At 31.2% G+C, this 18,412-nt stretch overlaps 1 protein-coding gene across 1 annotated transcript; it reads right to left on the bottom strand.

Moving 5' to 3' along the window:
- Positions 1-876: 876 nt before the first annotated feature.
- Positions 877-7,618, bottom strand: LOC110645704 (ARF guanine-nucleotide exchange factor GNOM). The gene is made up of 3 exons (XM_021798934.2): positions 7,487-7,618; positions 5,725-6,553; positions 877-5,074 (listed from the first exon to the last, which is right to left on the bottom strand). The coding sequence occupies exons 2-3, from the start codon at positions 6,457-6,459 to the stop codon at positions 1,397-1,399; spliced, it is 4,413 nt and encodes a 1,470-aa protein (XP_021654626.2). The 5' UTR covers positions 6,460-6,553; positions 7,487-7,618; the 3' UTR covers positions 877-1,396.
- Between the last annotated feature and the right edge of the window lie 10,794 nt (positions 7,619-18,412).

Here is an 18,412-nt window from a genome sequence, read left to right as displayed (position 1 = left end):
AATCAAACTGTTATTAAGTCCTTTTATTTTAATAAAACTAATTAATTGATTCTTATATTTTGAAAAATACTACTATTAATTTGTTTTGTTAACTCTTTAATCCCTTCAGTTATTTTTTTATATTTTGACCTTTTCTCATTTATTTCTTTCTTAGCCTCCATTATTCATTTCTTCTCATGTTTCTTTTTTTTTTATACTTGAGCTCTTCTTTCCTTCATTCTCTATTTATTTTTATCTTTTAATAGAAAATGGTGCAAATTGTCTATAAAAAAGCTTAATTAATTCTTTTAAATCTCCAAGTAATCAATTCGATAATTTGAGAAAATTATTTTCTAATAGAAAAAAATACAAATATGATACACAAATTTTAATGAAAATACTTGAATAATTATAAAAAAATACAAAATTTAAAATTAATATCTATATAGTAAAATTTCAATTTTCATCTAGAAATATATTTTTTAAAATATTATATTTTTAAAAATATAAGTACTAACTAATTAGTTTAATTAAATTAAAGAGGCTAAATAGTAGTATTTTTATTTTTTAAACTACAATAAAATAACATGACTAAATAGTAATTTAACATTAAAATCTATTGATTAATATAAAATTTAGTAGAGTGATTAAATAATTTAATAAAATCAAAATATAAAAATTAAACAGTATATCCTTTAAAATATAGAGATCGAACAATTAATTTCATTAAAATATAAAAATCAAATAATAAAATAAAAATAATTAATTTCATTAAAATATAAAAACCAAATAATAAAACAAAAATTGCATAGAAGCATGGAATATAGTCGCAAGATGGCATTTTTACCACTAGGCACTTTTTGTTCCCAAGTCATTTGATTTGATTTAGATTAAGTCTCCAGCCAAAACACTGCTCTTCATTATCATACTGAGGAAAAACTAATTAAAACAGAAGTCTAAAATTTGTAGTTCTGTACATTACTGAGCAAGCCAATACAAATTATAGGCTTAAATATCCTACACAATAGATGAAGCAATTCTTCCCTTCCAAATTTTCAAAATACCAAATCATGAGGGTCGAATTCATTCATCTGCAGAAACATCCTACATGATGATCCTACAGAACCATATAACATCTTCAGGGAAATCCACATTTTGGTAACGACAACAAACTAAGGCCAGATGAAATTGAAGCAGAGACGAGGAGCACTAATAGGAGGAGGAATATAGGGTCACAAATTCATATCTCTAAACAAGGACATTTACCATGATGACTACTTTCTATTGAGCCGAGCTGATACCAGGACTTTCCTCAATCTCTACCACTACCCCAGTTAATTCTGGTGACTTGACATGAAATCTCAGCTATATGCGTCAAAAAAACATAATACAGGATGATGAAAACTGTGTGTACATGTTAACCCCCAGTGCCAGAACCTTCAGAAGGTAATGATCCATTTGAAGGAACAGCACCTGTTTCATCGGACACCAGACTTCCACCAGTTTCGCCCTGCTTATGCTGGGACTGCTCCCAGTGTTGATCAGGGAACACCTCAGATTGTAAAGATGGAGCAATGTTATTCACATGCAGCCATGTCAGCTCCCACAAGCTATCCCCACCTAAGGCACTCCTCTGTACCAGTACTCCCTTAGTCTTCATCACTAGCAAGGTGTTCTTAAGCAGCTCAGGCACTACTTCCTGAAGCTTCTCACTCTTCTTCCCTTTTACTTTGACTTTTAGATATTTTTCCATTCGGCTGAGCACCCCCAGCCATAATTTACAGAAAGTAGTTAACTGTGCAAGTTCATGTAGTAACTGTAAAAACACTTTTGAAAGGAGCTTTACAGCAATTATTAGTGTGCCATCCATGTTTCTGTAATCTTTTTGGGAGTGTCCCTGAGCAATTTCCAGCAAGTCGTCAAGCATCGTAAAGATTACCAGATCAAAACACTGTAACCACAAACCATGTGGCAGATTGATCCCATCCACTCCTGTCAAGCACTTTTGCAATGATAAAAGTGCATGGTTTCTAACATCTTCTCTGTGATCCAAACAAACTTTTCTTAGTCCCTGCACAAGCCTCAGCCACATCTCCCCAATATCCTGTGACAACTTTGCAGCTTCCTCCTCCTCCATTGCTTCCTTAGCCTCATGAGACCACCGAGTTAAACAATCAACAGAACCTGCCATTAGATCTAGTGCACGCACAGACCTTTCTGCTTGTGCCACACGAGACTCTGCAAACTGCCTGGCTGCATCAACACAGAGGACATAATTGGCAGGTAACAAGTGAGCTCCATCACTCATTATGAACAACAACGCATCAAATCCAGCTTCAGAAGCTTCAGGGTGCCGAGCTGTGATGGAAAGTAGTGATGTAATTGTACGCCATCCCATTAGAGATCTGATGTGCGTAGCGTTTGCTTTCACAAGGCGACTGACTTCCTGTGTAATTTGTTCACAGTAAGCATCAGCAACACGGGCATCAAGTTTCAAAACAAGTTGCAATGACCTCAAAAGTTCATCAGCCAAGTTCTCTTTGTATGGCAGCAGCCGCTGGCAAATCCGGAGGAGTCCAAACACAGCCTTCTCTACTAAGGCACAAGGCATTACAGTTGATTGAACAATGTTAGCTATGTGCTCATAAACACCCTGCCACAATAGAACAATCCTGTCCCTGTTGTTCAGAGTAATTGCAATCAGCAACTCCAGGCAGAAAACTGCAGTATCTTCATCCTCTGGGGAGCTGTTTCCTTTCTGGGGACGCCCTGCTGCCCAGATGAGTGCTCGTGCAAGCTGCAATAAAGATTCAGCTTGCAAGAACTTACTCTCTGTAAATATGCTGTCAACATGGCATTTTTGGATGGTCTGCAGGGTACGTTGATGAGCAGCAAGTTGTTGTTCAGTGGGTTGCGATCTTGGCTCCTCAGTGTCAAGAGATAAGAGCTGACTAAACCGACCCATCAATCCAGAAGATCGTCTTGGAGTTCCCATGGATTGCATATGAGCTGAAGACAGAGAATTTGTGATAGGTTTCCCATGCCCAGGGTCAGCAGAAACCTCAGATTCATCAGCGGCATCACTGGCTACACGTGCTGGCAGAAGACCAAGCTTGTGCAACCGTAGAATGCAATCCAGAATATTTCTCCAACCTGTGCGAATATAATCACCATATCTATTTGCAATGGTAAAAACAGTCACAGTCGCCATCCTGGCTTTTGTGTCATCACCAAAGGCTAGCACAGGTTCTTCAACAGATGATGGATTCAAGAGGGTTGTGAACTTACATAGAGAAACAACTAGATCATCCAATACATCTTCAAGATGATGACATGCTGAAATTTTTGCTACAGCTAAGAATCCATCAATACATGTCTGGTAAACATCCTCATGTTCTGCATGATCAAACACAACAGAGATAGCAGCAATTGTGGGACCTGACATTATAGCAAACATGTCATGGTCAAGGTAGGCTCTTGAATCAGATACAATAAATGGAGCAGTTTTCTGGGATTTGTGCATTAGATCAATCCAACGACTTGGGGTCATTTCAGGGAAACCAGCTCCTTGTTCTGGAGTTGTCCGTATCTCATTCTTACAAATTGAGTGGTACAATTCACACAGGAATTCTCGAGGTAAGTCATTGCCTCCATTGATGTGCCTATTATTCCGGATAAAATCCTCTTCTGTCATCTTTTTCTTCACCTGCACATTATGCTGATCTGTGTTAAGCATTATGAGAGAATAAGATAACAAAAGAGCAGCATCCTTGTTAGCTAGGATCTGTGGCGATTGCTCATAGTATCTCTCAGAAAATGCCTCAAGCACCCTTTGTATTTTTTGAGATTCTCCAGGCAATCTAAAAGTTTCCAAGAACAGCCGCAGAGCAGTGTCCAAGTTCATGCCTTGGAAATCAAATGTCCCAGCAAATTCATGAAGAACTTGAACACAAAACTCATCATGATTGCCCAGGAAATCCCCAACAAGATTCTTATCTAACCCAGCAGTATACCTGAAAAAGCAGGCCACACTTTGAGGGTCAAGTTTGTCAGGCAAGAGATGTGTTCCTTGGAGAAATTCTAGGCCTTTCTTTGGATCACGGTTAAAGTGATCAGCTCCAATCATCAATCTTCTCTTAATATACTTTCTCCGGCGGACAAAGGGAACCCAGTGATTAGAATCACTATAGTTGTCACACTTCACCATCCAGAAGGGTGTATACTCCTCAAGGTTCACTGGTGCCTGTTCTGAATTAACTGATCCATTGCCTATCCTTTCAGCCATCCCCTGAATAACAGCTATGAGACCATCCAAAGCAAGAATGTGCATTGCAGACAAAGGGCAGTTTACCGGAAATGCATTCTTTGACAACAAATTAGCTAGGTCTTCAAACACATTACTGCATGTTATGTCACAATCCAAATTAGCATACATCTCGACCATAAATGTTTTCTGCCTGCAGAAGTCTACAAGAGCCTCCATAGCAACCTCTTGCTGTTGGTATAAAGCACCATATTTGCTCTGTGCAAGTCTCAGAATGACACAAGAGAAGAAAGCCTCAAGCTGCAATTTGAGTTCAGTACGCAGATGGTGATAAAGGTTGAGAACAATACTACAAACCATTGAGAGAATTAGTGGGCTCATTGACAAGCCAAACTGCATCAGATTACGAAATAATTCATCCTGGATCAAACTCAGTAACCTGGGATGACGACGAATAGAAGGCCCACCCAATTCAATAGCTGAATTAATTAAGCCCAAAGCAAAAAGGGGTACATCTTCATCAAATGCTATTGTATTAGATCTGGGACCCATTCCCATATGTTCAGCAACATTTAATAAAGAACACAAGAAGTGAAATATCTCCACCATGCAGGGGACACCATATGGCTCTGTCATAAGGTGCAAATCATATGGAAGGGCATCCTTTCCACTACTACCTCCAATAGTACTTTCTTCCATTACAGTTGCCACCAGACCTGTGGAAGCACTCGAACCATAGCTAACAGAGGATGTTTGACCATCCAACTCAGAACTACTGCCATTTTCTATTTGTTTGCTCCCGAAAGTGTAATCATTATCTAGACCAGCAATCTGTAATAGAAAGAAGGTTCTTAAGTTTTGAGTTATAAAACAGAAAATAAAGCCATGACACAGACATGCAGAACACAAAAACCTATAGTTATTCATTGTTTAATCCAAATATTATAGTTTTAAAGAAGAAGAAAACAGATACTCACAGATCATCTCTAAACTATATTCCATACGTCAGTAGATTAACATCAAGACATTTTCTTTATTTTTCCAATTTATAGGCACTAGAATACTAGATAGGTTTTCACAGGAGATGCCACATGGTAGATTGTAATGCCTTGTTGGACAGATACCAGATCATGGAACTCAAAATGGCCTCCAGGCTTCCTAATCAATTAATTGATTCTCAAAGAAAAAGCAAAAAGAATATAGTGTAAATCTCCAACCAAGAAGACAATTAACATAAACTCAACATTTTAGATTAAAGTAAAATCATAGAACCAAGCTGTATGCCTTTATCAGCTATTGAATTTGAAATTAGTACCACTGCAACTTTTCCCCAAATTTCCATCAATTTTCAAGCATGAAAACTGGGATAAGAATCACATTTTCTGATGTGTAATTAAAAACAATTGTTACAGAGAAAAAGTTAAAGACAATAAGAAGAAAGCCTTTGCAATTGTAAACAAGAACAAAATGTGCAATTATACCTCCTGTTTGGCAGGACTAACTCCATTAACCAGTGCATGCTCTGTGTCGTCAACATCTGGCAGGTGTGAAAAAATGCACCTAACAAGTTCATGCATTGTGTGCCGAGCTATACGCTGTAACAACTCACCTTTAGTTCCTGCTTGGTGAACTATACGGAAACAAGTGTTCACTATGGTACAGACATGTTGATTACTAAGTGTGACCGAAGCTTTACTTTTCATACAAGCTAGAAGAACCTGAAGTATCTTCATTAGCACCACCTCTTCTGATGCTGGATCGGTCACCTCAAATCGGCAACTTGTCACTGCATCAACTACCAAGTGCATAGCATCTTCAACATTTACAGTGTTTTGATCAATCACATCAAGAGTTAAAATCTTGTAAACAGATGACAAAGCAACCCCAGTGATTGGAGCACCAGTTTCATCTGATCGAATCACATCCAGAAATGGTTGGAGATACACAGCAGGATTGATGGTATTCCATGGATGCTGCCATGAGAATATCTGTTTCCGCAATGCCTTCAAAGACTGAATCAAAGAGTGCTCTAGCTGATCATCACCAGAAATATAACGACCTCCCCATCTTACATTTCTTCTCATGACCGCCAATACTGCACCTACTTCCGCATTAATCATACATGCTAAAGTAGCCTTGTTAGCGTAGGAAGAGTCACATTCTTCAGGTTCTTCCTCAATTGCCTTAATTCCGGATTGCAGCTTTAAGCGACCCATATCTGTACAAGATTCTTTGTTCACAAACCAATTTCTATCAGTGTCTACCAGTTTGCTAAATAGAGGAGGCACAATAACTTGGCTGAAGCATACCCTTCATAGTTGACAAAAACAATCAATACATGCTCATTAGCCATAAGCAAGGAAACAAGTGCAAAACACATCAAAAGCAGAGCAAGAAGATAGCTGTCCTGATGCTGCACTATGATATATGCAAGCATACATATCAGAATGAAGCTCAAGCAGCCTAAATTATTAAAAGAGCACCAATCAACGTTATCATTTCTCATGTACTTCGAAAGAGGGAAAATTATATGATTGGTTATTTGAAACGTAGAATATAGTTGAAGGATCATTCTCCACTCCTTCCTCTTCAAGAATTTGAATGACCCACAAAACTAAAATCATCACGAGCACCTATAAAACCCTAATTGAATGATCTAACCCAAAAATACACTTAACAAAAAAAAATTCCAATCACAATTCACAGAAATAAAGCATTAGTTGCATACATTCATACACACACAATTGGGAACTAGAACACCACCTTGACTGTTTATGATACCGATAAAATGGGAGACATAATAAAACAACAGATCACTGCACACCCGACTAAGAAACTGACTACACCAGATCTAGCAGAAGAGATAAACAGAAACTCTTCGTTTAATCAAATCAAAACCCAGAAAGAAACAAAAAGTAAAGAAGAAAGAAAAGGCTTAACAAGAACAGATAATCCAGGTTTTCACTTAAATGTAAATACTTCCTTTTGATTGAAAAAATGGAGAGAATTGCATGAATCATAAGATTCAAAACCCATATCATGTTGAAAGTTTCTAGGGAACCAAACAAAGGGTTCAATGCCAAGAACCAAAAACCCCAAAGAATAAAGATAAAAAGAAAAAAGAAAAAAAAAAGTAGAGAGAAGGAGAAAGAGTCGCGGGAATAACAGGCATAAAGGAAGGAAGATTGAAGTTAGAGAAAGAATTGAAGTGAAGCATTGGGTTGATCAAGAGCAATGGCTTACCTGTGCGTGGATCCAGAGAGTGAGATCCGGGAATGAACTCTCTCTCTGCGACAGACAGGGAAAGAGAGAGAGCGAGGAAAGCAAAGGAGGACTTTGTTGTGACACTGCGGCACTGCGGTGAAAAAAAGAAAATAGAAGGGGTAAATGTTAATAACTATACTTACATGCTTTTAACACTCTAACCCCTAAACCTTAAAATTTAATATAAAATATCTCAAACTTTTAAATTTTACACAATAAAATTTTTATAACTTTCAATTACTGATTTTTTAATTGAAAATTGATTTGAACAACTCTCTCATTGCTTTTAATCAATATTTATCTCTCCTCTCTTATTCAAATTAAAAAAGTATTCTCTCTGCACTTGAAAAATCATTTTATTTACAGTGAGAAAAATGATTCAATTTACACATAACTTGAGAGAAAAAAGAAAAATATTGACTAAACTCTACGCTAAAACTGTTCAGATCAGTGTCTAACTGAAAAATCGATAATTAGAGGTTCAAAGGATTTTACTGTATAAAATTTAAAAGTTGAAGGAATTTTATGTTATATTTTTAAGTTGAAGGACTATAATATTATACTAGATAAGTTCATGGACGATTGTCAAAATTTATCCAAAATAAAAGTATATAACAAAATGTATATACAAATTTTTTGAAACATATATATATATATAAGTGAAATTTTTTGATAGATTTTGCTGGGGTAAATTTTAACAATTATCTCTGAACATTACAGTCTCTCAACTTGAAAATGTAATATAAAACCCTATCAACTTTTACATTTTGCACAATAAAATCTTTCTAATATCTAATTACTAGTTTTTCAGTTAGACACTGATCTAAACAGTTTCAGCATGAAGTTTAGTCAGTATTTCTCTTTTTTCTCTCAAATTATGTGTAAATTGAATCATTCTTCTCTCTATAGATAGAATAATTTTTCACATACAGAGAGAATAATTTTACACTTTACATAAGAGAGGAGAGAGAATGTTAACAAAACGTCGTATGGTAGTTGTTTACATCAGTTTCTAACTAGAAAATCAATAATTAAAAGTTAAAAAAATTTTATTGCGTAAAATTTGAAAGTTTAGGATGTTTTATATTACGTTTTAAAGTTGAAAGATTATAATATTATAACCACATAAATTCATGGACAATTATTAAAATTTATCCGATTTTACTTAGTCAAAGCTGAAACGAATTTTATAACGTCCATATAATGTTATTGCTTCCTAAAGATAATAAAAAGAAAAGAGAAAATTATATTTATGAGTATTTTTATCAAATAATAAAATAATGCATGAATAATTCATATAGTAGAACTAATAGAAAAAGGCAGCTGATAAATATTTTTTAAAAAATTATTAAACAGTTTAATTTAATTATTTAGATGTCTATTAATTATCAGTTGTATCTAATAACTTAATTAAATACCTCTTAATCAAAATTAAGATATTTTTATTTAAAAGATAAAAAAAATGGAAAAAATATGAATTGGTGTATTTAATCAAAATTGAATTAAATCGAAACTAAAACCATGAAAAAGGACCTTAAGAGCTTATATGGTTGATATCCTTGATAATTTAAAATGTATTAATTCTTTTAAATATAAATTCAAGATTTTTAAATTTTAAAGGGTATATTTAATATAAGTTTGAGCTCATATCTAATATAAGTTTGAACTCATATAAAAATAAGATTAATAATTATTAAATTAAATATTTACATTAAGATATAACAAAATTAATTAAAGTGTATATAAAGAGCTGCATGAAATTAAATGTAAAAATTTAATTTAATTGTTAATAAATCCATTCTCATATAAGCTCGAACTCTTTATAGACACACTAAATCTTAAAAAATTTTCATTAGAAAAATTTTCAATAAAATTGAATTTTATTATACTCATTTATTTATTTTAAAATTAATTATCTTTAATTTACAGGGAAAAAAGAGTGTTATCTCTCCATATAACTCATTAATTATATTATTCAACTCATTGTCATTGAATCTCCATTAAATATTCTCAAATCTCAATGAATATTTTTAAAATAATAATGTCATTCACTTGAACTCACATTTATTATATAATATTTTTTTTATCAAAGTATAAATATATCTCTAATGTAAAATAATTGTTTTTATTGTTAAAAACATCAATTTATTTTAACACCTTAAATATAATGTATAGTAAATCATAACTTTTTTTTTTCTCTCAAGCTTAAAAAATTGGAAAAATGATTATTTAATTTTTATAATTTAATAAAATTAATTATTTTATCCTTATATTTTAAATAATACACTATTTAATTGTTATATTTTAGCTTTAGTTAACCTATATAATCCCTCCATCAAATTTTATATTAATTAATATTTTTCAAACTATTATTTTGTCTCTTTTTTTTTATGAAACTAATAAATTAGTTCATATATTTTAAAAAATATTACTATTTAGTCTCTTTATTTTTATAAAAATAATTAATTAATTTCTGTGTTTTGAAAACACAATATTTTGAATAACACATTCTTAAATAAAAATGAAAATTTTGCTATGTAAAAACTAAAAATAAATTTATATTCTTTAAAAAATTATTCAAGTATTTTCATTCAATTTCCTATAAATCATTTTCATGTTTTTCCTATTAAAAAATAATTCTTCTATATTAACTTTTTGATTACATGGAGATCTAAAGAAACTGATTAACATTTTTACGCGCACAGTTTATATTAATTTGTAATAAAAAATGAAAAATAAAGAGAGAATTGTAATAAAAAATGAAAAATAAAGAGAGAACAAAGGGAAAAAACATGTGGGTGTAAAGTGAAAGAATTATGTGTAGAGAGATATGAAAAGGAGGGTCAAAGCAGTTTAAGTGTATACGCACAAACACACACACGTGTGTGTGTGTGTATATATATATATATATATATATATATATATAAAAGAGGGATTAAAAAGTTAAAGATTAATAAATAATTTTTTCTAAATATAAGGATTAATTAGTTAGTTTTATTAAAATTGAGGAATTAACTAGTAGTTTGATTAAAATTAAAATTTTTTATTAATAAAAATATAATAAAAATTTTAACGAAGAAACTAAATAATTAAAAAAAAGTAAAATATAAAAATTAAATAATATATTTTCAAAATACAAATTAAATAATTAATTTTATTAAAATATAAAAATTAAATAATAATTTTTTTTAAAAATTATAAACATTATTATATTATTAGTACCATGATTTGGTACTTGATTACGTCTCCCATTTAAAAATTATTGTGTATCTCTGCCATATAAACCACTCCTTAAATTTTCAAATAAAAATTTTTGACCCTTCTATTTCAGCTTCTAATGCTACGCCTATCCATTGGTTGTTGCATATTGTTTTTCGATAGAATGTCTTAGAATATCATATAGTTTTTTTTATTATATTTTTAAAAAATGCTATTTTGATTAAAGAATAATGGATATACTTTTTTTGTTTCATGAAAAATAATTTATATATAAAAAATATTTTTCATATTATTTAATTACAATGTTAAATTGTTGTGTTTATTTTATGTATGTATAATTATTTTTATATTTTAATAAAATTATCAAAGTATAAAAAATGAGAAAAAATCATTTTTCTTAAAAATAACTTAATTTTTTCTTTGATTAGAAAAATATTTTTCATTGATTAATTTTTCTAAATACGCTAAATGCTAAAAAATACGAAAAATATTTTTTAAAAAAATATTTTTCAAAAAAATATTTTTTGTAAAATAAATGGAGTCTATGTCTTAAGTTTTTGTTCATTGCAAGTTTTTGTTTTTTTAATGAACTTGTTCACTGTAAGTTTAGCTTCATTTGGTTTAATTTTGATTTGGTTTAATTTAATTCAAATCAATTTGATTAAATTTAATTGTCAATTTTTTTTATTATTATTTTAAAAATAAACATTTAATTTTGATATGAAATCAAATCAAACCAATCAAAGTTGATTTGATTCGATTTTAATCAAATTCAAACAATTCTAGTCAAATTACCTAGACTAGGCCTATGTCTAAACTTCGACATAATTGACCGAATCAAATCCATTTGATAACAAACAGCGATGAAGGTAGAAATTCATTTGAGGGGGTCCAAAAACATGAGGCCTTAAGAGGCTAAGCTTCAAAAGGTAATTTTATTTTTTTTTTTATATTTTTAAATAATTTTTTCAACTTTTCTTGCTTTTATTCCAATTGGGTTGATTACTACTTAATAGTTAATAGCATGCTTATTCTGGTCCTGGTGCTTGCTCATCGTGTTCTCTAAGTGCTTGTTGCTTAAATTACATTAGATCAATTAGTTTCCTTTTATGTAATGATGAATATTTGATTCCTTGCTTCATTAGAAGGAAGAATTCTTCTAGTTTCAAAATGAAGTTTCTTTGCTTATTGTGTTTGCTCCATATTGTCTAAAATGGTAATATGTTTTAATTATTTAGAGCCTAATTGGTTCAAAGAAATAAATTATTTATGTTTACCTACATAATTGTTCAGAGCATAATTAGTTTAAAGGACTCAATAGTTTGATTAGCCTATTTGAATTTCATTTGTTAAAGCTTACTGTATACCAGCATACATACATAAAAGGTGTATGGCAACTGATGAAGCATTATCCTTTTGATTATTTCAGGATGTTTTCTAGTTTTCTTTAATATGTTGCTTGATTTCTTATCTAACATCTTTGTCAGGATGTTGAAAGAACTGCCACATTGCTAAAATAAAAATAGATTGGACTGACTTTTGGATCTCGAAAATTGCTTGGTTGTCATTTCCTGCCTAGAATATCAAATACTAAGAGGGTATGTTTTTAATTTTAGCATGGATTACTGAGTTAAGGTTTCTCTTTCTCTTTCTCCCATGGACAATCACGATTATTGTTCAAATGTGGAGGCAAAGAATGTGTGCAAAGTTGCATGAATACCAAATGGGTGTTGGCAAGATTTTTGGTAGGGCATTCACATGGGTCTACTGTAGCTGGGTTAAACATTTTTTGGGATTTGTGAACTATTTTAAATTCTAGTGCGGCCTAATGGCCCCCCTTGCCCTTCATTAGCTCCATCTTTAATCATATCATATAGGGTTGGTTCAGTTTTTATGATTTTAGATAAATTTGGTTTGAGTCAATTTAATTTTTCTTTTAAACAAAATCAATTTAATTCAAATCGGATCAAAATAACTCAATATGATATGGTTTAATAGGAGATGGAAGATAATTTCTATCTAATTTTGAGTCAATGAACTAGAGCATGTTTAATTTAACTATTAAATGCAGCAAATGTGTAATAACTACCATTTTTTGACGTCAAAATTCCTATCATGATGGGAAATTCTCATAAAACTTAGAGTTTCACGGACAAAGAAGTGGTGGTCATGAACCATGTATGTATCTATATGTGTGTGTGTGTGTGTGTGTGTACATTTGTGTAAGTATGTATGAAATTGATGTGTTAAGAGTCTAAGTTACATGTGTGTTTTGTTAAGAAAAGAAATCAAGGTATCCTTGTGGATAGAAGGAACTTCGGCAGCCGAAAGTTAGACTTTTGATAGCCGAAATCCCTTTTTACTGTTCAACTGTCCTTTTAGACGGAATTAGCCGAAAGTCCCCTCGATAGTAGGGGCATAAATAGCCTACTTAGTTTTGTTTTTCAAGTTTTTTTCTCTCTCCCTTAGCTGTTGTTGCATGTAAAGGGTTTAAGTTGAAATCCTTTGGGTAATTTGATGTTTTGGATAGCTTGATGTTTGGATTTTCCTAGGGAAAGTCAAGGGAGAGTGGATTGAAGCTTGGATCATGACTTCCTCCCTTTCTCAAGCTCAAAGAAAAAAAAGTAATTCTTCTTTTCTTTTGATATTTTAGAACGATCCAAGCATATTTATGAATGTTAGGTTGTGTTGGCTCTAATTGCATGTTTGGGTTGAAGAGTTTGAGTTAGTTTTCATTGTGTGAAGGTTATAAGAGTTCTTGCATATTAGGGTTTTGATGAATTATATGTTTTGCTTTGAAATTTGTTAAGTTTTAAGGTTTTGTTCTTGATTTTTGTTATGTTTAAAGTTTTTAGCCTCTAAATGGTTCGTTACCTTAGTTGAACCTAAGGATTTCTTATAAATGTGATGTTTGAAGCTTGATAGAATCTTGAATTCAAGTTCATGTTGGTTGCATGTGTAACTTAAGCTTGAATTCAGATTCTTCTCCTTCCTTCATCCATTTTGTCCTGAAGAGTAACTATGACAAATTCAGTCACATTTTCATGTTCCAATTGAACACTTTCCTTTTTTGAAAGGAGAGGATTCTTCTTTTTACCAAACATATGCAGATCCAATCACAATCTTATAATAAGAACAAGAGATCTTTCTCAACTAAACCCTTTTGTTTGAATTGTGTTTTGGGAGCTTGGACTGAGTTTTGGCATTGTAGGAAGTGAGATTTTGCAGGTTTTTGACTTGAAAATTTTGAAAATTCCTAGGTTCGACTGTCGAAAACCTTTAGTTTGGTGGCTGAAGCCTATCGTTTCTTGGGAAAATATGGAAAATTTCCAAGTTCGGTAGTCGAAATCCAAGACTACCGTAGCTATAGTCACTATTGGACAAAAAGGAAAATTAAGGCGTAAGACTTCAGCAACGGCAGTAACTACTACCCGAAAAGAGTAGCTGATGTTCAAGACTTAGGCAGCCGAAGTTGATTCTGTCAGTGTTATTCCTCCTTTTGTTTTAAGGCTCTAAAACCTATTTTTATGATCCAAAAGGACCTAGATGATCTACATTAAAGTCCTTTACATATTTTAGGGAATTTAGGCTATAGAATTAATATGTTTATTATTTTCACCATTTGATCAAAATCGGTGATCAAAGTTCAAGGAAGTCGAACCTTGAGTTAATTTGAGGTCAGAACATCATAGGAAGCATACATGAGATCAAGTCTACCTACCAAATCTACGGGGTAAGAATAAATGAATAAGTACTGCAAGAGGTAAGTATAAACTACTTAAATTAATTTCAAATGCTTTTTACTTTAATTTTTTGCTTTAAGCATAATAATGCATCATAAAATGCGTTGATATTAGAACCATACTTGTTTATGATGTGAGGTAGATTATGGATGATCCACTGACTCCCAAATGGTATATGGTACTATGTTATATATGTTATGGGTCCAAAAATCTAGGTGTGGTCCCTATGAGGCCCCTAGTACATGGTACATACCATGTTTTAAGCAAAAGTCATAAAGAGCTTCTGTATGAGTCCGACACATTGCATATATTAAGTGAAAGTCCTGAGGAGCCTCTATATGAGCCGGGCACATTGAATTATAAAGAGTCACTGGTGACATGACTACCATGTTTGCATATGTTTGATGATTGATGCATTCATGTATTTGCCAAACCATATGTATGGAATTAAAAATGTATGTAATTGCTTTAAGAAACTTATGCTTACTGAGCCTCCCAGCTCACCTTCCATACCCCTCCCCCCTAATCAAAATAGTCTTTCCAGGTAGCAGGAGCATAGGAATCTAGGAGTGGTTATGGCATATTAGAAAACAGATGTTGTAATAGTGTTAACAGTCAATATGTTATGTACAAATGTATTAATAGTATAGAAGTATGTATTTATGTCATGTCATGATGTCATGTAAGTGAATCTATTTGATGTATTATGATTATATGTTTTATGTATTTAGTGGGGGCGTATATGTCTAATATATGATGACATCATAAAAATGTGTTTGCCAATAGGTTGTTTAGATGTATGTGTAATGAGTTGTTCCAATAGAAGAGCATGATAAATTTGAATGCATAATTATGTAATGAAGATAGAGTAAATTAATATTCTATTAGTCATACTAATTTGAAAAAGTTAATGAAAGTCTACTGGGGTAATTAATGGCCCTCTTGAGCATCTCAATACCAATGGTAGACTGAATATTCACAAAGAAGTAAAGGTAGTGTGATTAATAGGGTGCAGAGTTAAGATTTAATTAAAAACTCTAGTTTCAACCACATTTAAAATATACTAATATTTATTTTACGTGCGTTGTATGTAATCAACATTTTGTGATTTAAATTTTTTACCCAATTTTTTTTTATTTTATATTTATTTACTAATAAACTTTAAAATTAATAAAAATTTTCTATCAAAACATACAAAATTTAAAAAAAGAAATCCTATTCAAGTAAAGGTAGCAATAAAAGTTATACGTCTTAATTTTACTAATAAAAATAAATCAAAGGCACCCCAAGATATTACCTCAAAAAAAAAAAAGGGTAAAATTTAAAAGTTTTTCTTTCCATACTAGAATTCTTATTCAAACATTAATAATTAACTCGATAATTACGTAGTTTACTATTTTTAAATTTAATTTTATAAAAAAATGTAAATATTTATATTGTTCATTAAATAGTGTATTTACAAATTGTGATGCATGAATACATAAAGTGTTTAAGTAAATTATGATACTTTTAATAGGATTTCTATTTTTCTTAACATATATTGATTAATTTAATTTTTAGTTAGATAAAAAATTCTTGACAAAATTATATTTCTTAATAAAATAGGATTTGAATTTAAGTAGGAAAACAACATAACCAATCAAATTAAATATTTGTTTGAATAATAATCAATTTTTATATTATTTTTTAACTAATCAAAATAAAGAGAATTTATAATTTAAGGCATTACTTTATAATTTTAAGAATATAAAATAAATAAATATAGAAATTCTTAATTTTTTATTCAACTATGTTGTAATAATTATTGAGTTAATACTACTCAATATGAGACTCTTGCATCAATTTTAATATATAAAAATTATAGAAGGTTAAATTAATTCTAATCAAATTTAAATTTATAAGTTACATTTAAATATAGGCTTTATCCTAATGCAATAAACATTTTAGAATTAATAATTTATTTTATTTTATTTAAAATATATTAATTTTCAATTAAAATAATGAATATAATATATTTCATATCCGATATATATTTAGACCTAAAAAATAATTTTGTTAAAATTAACTTAAAAAATTCAGTTTTATCATTGTATTTTTTATATACTTATTTTTTGAACCTTATATATTTGAACATAATGTGAATTGCTAAAATCAAGAATAAATAAAAATAAATAAATCCAAAGGAAATTATAATTTAGGAAGTGACATTAAGTAATTCAAATTAGATAAAAATTCTATCTCACTTGGATCATATTACCAATAAAACTCTTCAACATTTACAATCACTAAATATAAATATAATATGAATATATAGAATTGCTCAAAGTGATTTTTCACTTGCCACTAAACACAACATAAAGAATTAGATGAAATTCATACTTTTTCTTTAATTTTCAATTATTCATATTTTCTCAGCAATTAAGTATAGACTATTTTGACTCCTATATTATAATTTTTTATTTTTTTTAAATGAATTAGCTGCATATATTAATACAAATATGTAGGTATATGGAGATAATTTAGAGCATTAGATTTCTTTTTATTACAAATTTTGAAAATATTTCACGTATTATATATTATAAAGGTCTAATTAAATTATAATTTTTATATATACTGCAGAAGCTCAACAAACTTATCTGTATACTCATCCACACTCATATCAGCAGTTTGTCTCAATTGCTCAAACTCCACTACCTTCAGTTCCCTAGAGCTTTTTGAAAAAGCCCAATTTGTAAACTATGTCACAAACTAAGATCAAGTCATACTGTCAGCTCTGTCAACAATATAGGACTTATACCACTCCTTCACCTTCTTATATTTTAAGGTAAAGCCGGCCATCTGAATGGCCTTACTATCACTGGCATATAATTCATCAACTATCATTTTGATCATCCTAATATATTTGAAAGGATCATCTCCTTTCTTATACTTAAGAGCATCCAACTTTAAGTAGTTTTTCATCTTTGCTTTACCTCGATTATTTGTCTGGGCCTCTTGTGTAGGAACTGTAAGAGCTACAGGGGATGGTGGTAGTACTTACTCTTTTATGACTTCCTCCATGGGATTTTTGAGTTCCTATGATGGTGGAAGAACTTTAGGAGCACTATTATGGGGGGTACATAGGATATGGGTTATATGATGAGAAGTAAGGTGGATAGGGCATAAAAGGAGAATATTAGAGGTAGCCCATAAACCCAAGGTTTTCAAAACTCCCTTGTTGATGCTATTGATGCCCAAACCCATACTCCAATCCTATCTATGGAGGAGATATAAACTCTGACTCATCTCCTTCTTCCTCAAAACTGTCTTCTCCCATCCTTCCCACACTAGAAGACTCGGGGTTTTCATGCTATAGGGAGAAGCCATAAGAACTCCTTTGAGCATCTATAGACATTCTGGGTACCTGTGTAGTCTCCTTGCTGACTTCAAAGGACATTTAAGGACCTTTTGAAGATTCTCCCCTTCCACCTCTAAGTGCTCTCTCCCTAACAACAGGGTTGGCAAGTAGTGCTCCAATACTCTCATTCTCAGGTGAAGCATCGATCAACCTAGCTGACCATCTTGAACCTCACATTTTTGAAAGCAAACAAGAAGTGTTGAGCACATAAAAAGTTCATGTGCATTCACATGAACACACAACACATAATCAAATATAACATGAAACCTAACTTGCACATAACATTCATCACATAACATATAATGATTCAATCCTATTGGACATGTATTTTCCTAACCGTACTAGTCAACATACTTCCTTTCACTTCTCTTCTACACTTTTACTAGTATATAGGTTCACTCATCTAAACTAAAGCTCTAATACCAACTATGTAATGATTCAAACTAGGAGCCATTACTAGCACTAGGAATTGGGTTAGCTTAAGGCTGTCAAAACCTGTAGCAAGCCTAAAGCCTCAGAAATATACATGCATATCTGGATCTCAAC

The sequence above is a fragment of the Hevea brasiliensis genome, chromosome 9 (assembly GCF_030052815.1).
Source record: "Hevea brasiliensis isolate MT/VB/25A 57/8 chromosome 9, ASM3005281v1, whole genome shotgun sequence".
NCBI classification, from domain to species: Eukaryota; Viridiplantae; Streptophyta; class Magnoliopsida; order Malpighiales; family Euphorbiaceae; genus Hevea; species Hevea brasiliensis.
This window is presented reverse-complemented; position numbering and strand designations above follow the sequence as displayed.

Bases quoted from the DNA above. Each gene is read 5' to 3' on its own strand.
- LOC110645704 (XM_021798934.2), bottom strand. From the start codon at position 6,459: ATGGGTCGCTTAAAGCTGCAATCCGGAATTAAGGCAATTGAGGAAGAA. The intron at 5,075-5,724 runs GTATAATTGCAC...TTTCTATTACAG, and splicing joins TTAGTCCTGCCAAACAGGAG to ATTGCTGGTCTAGATAATGA.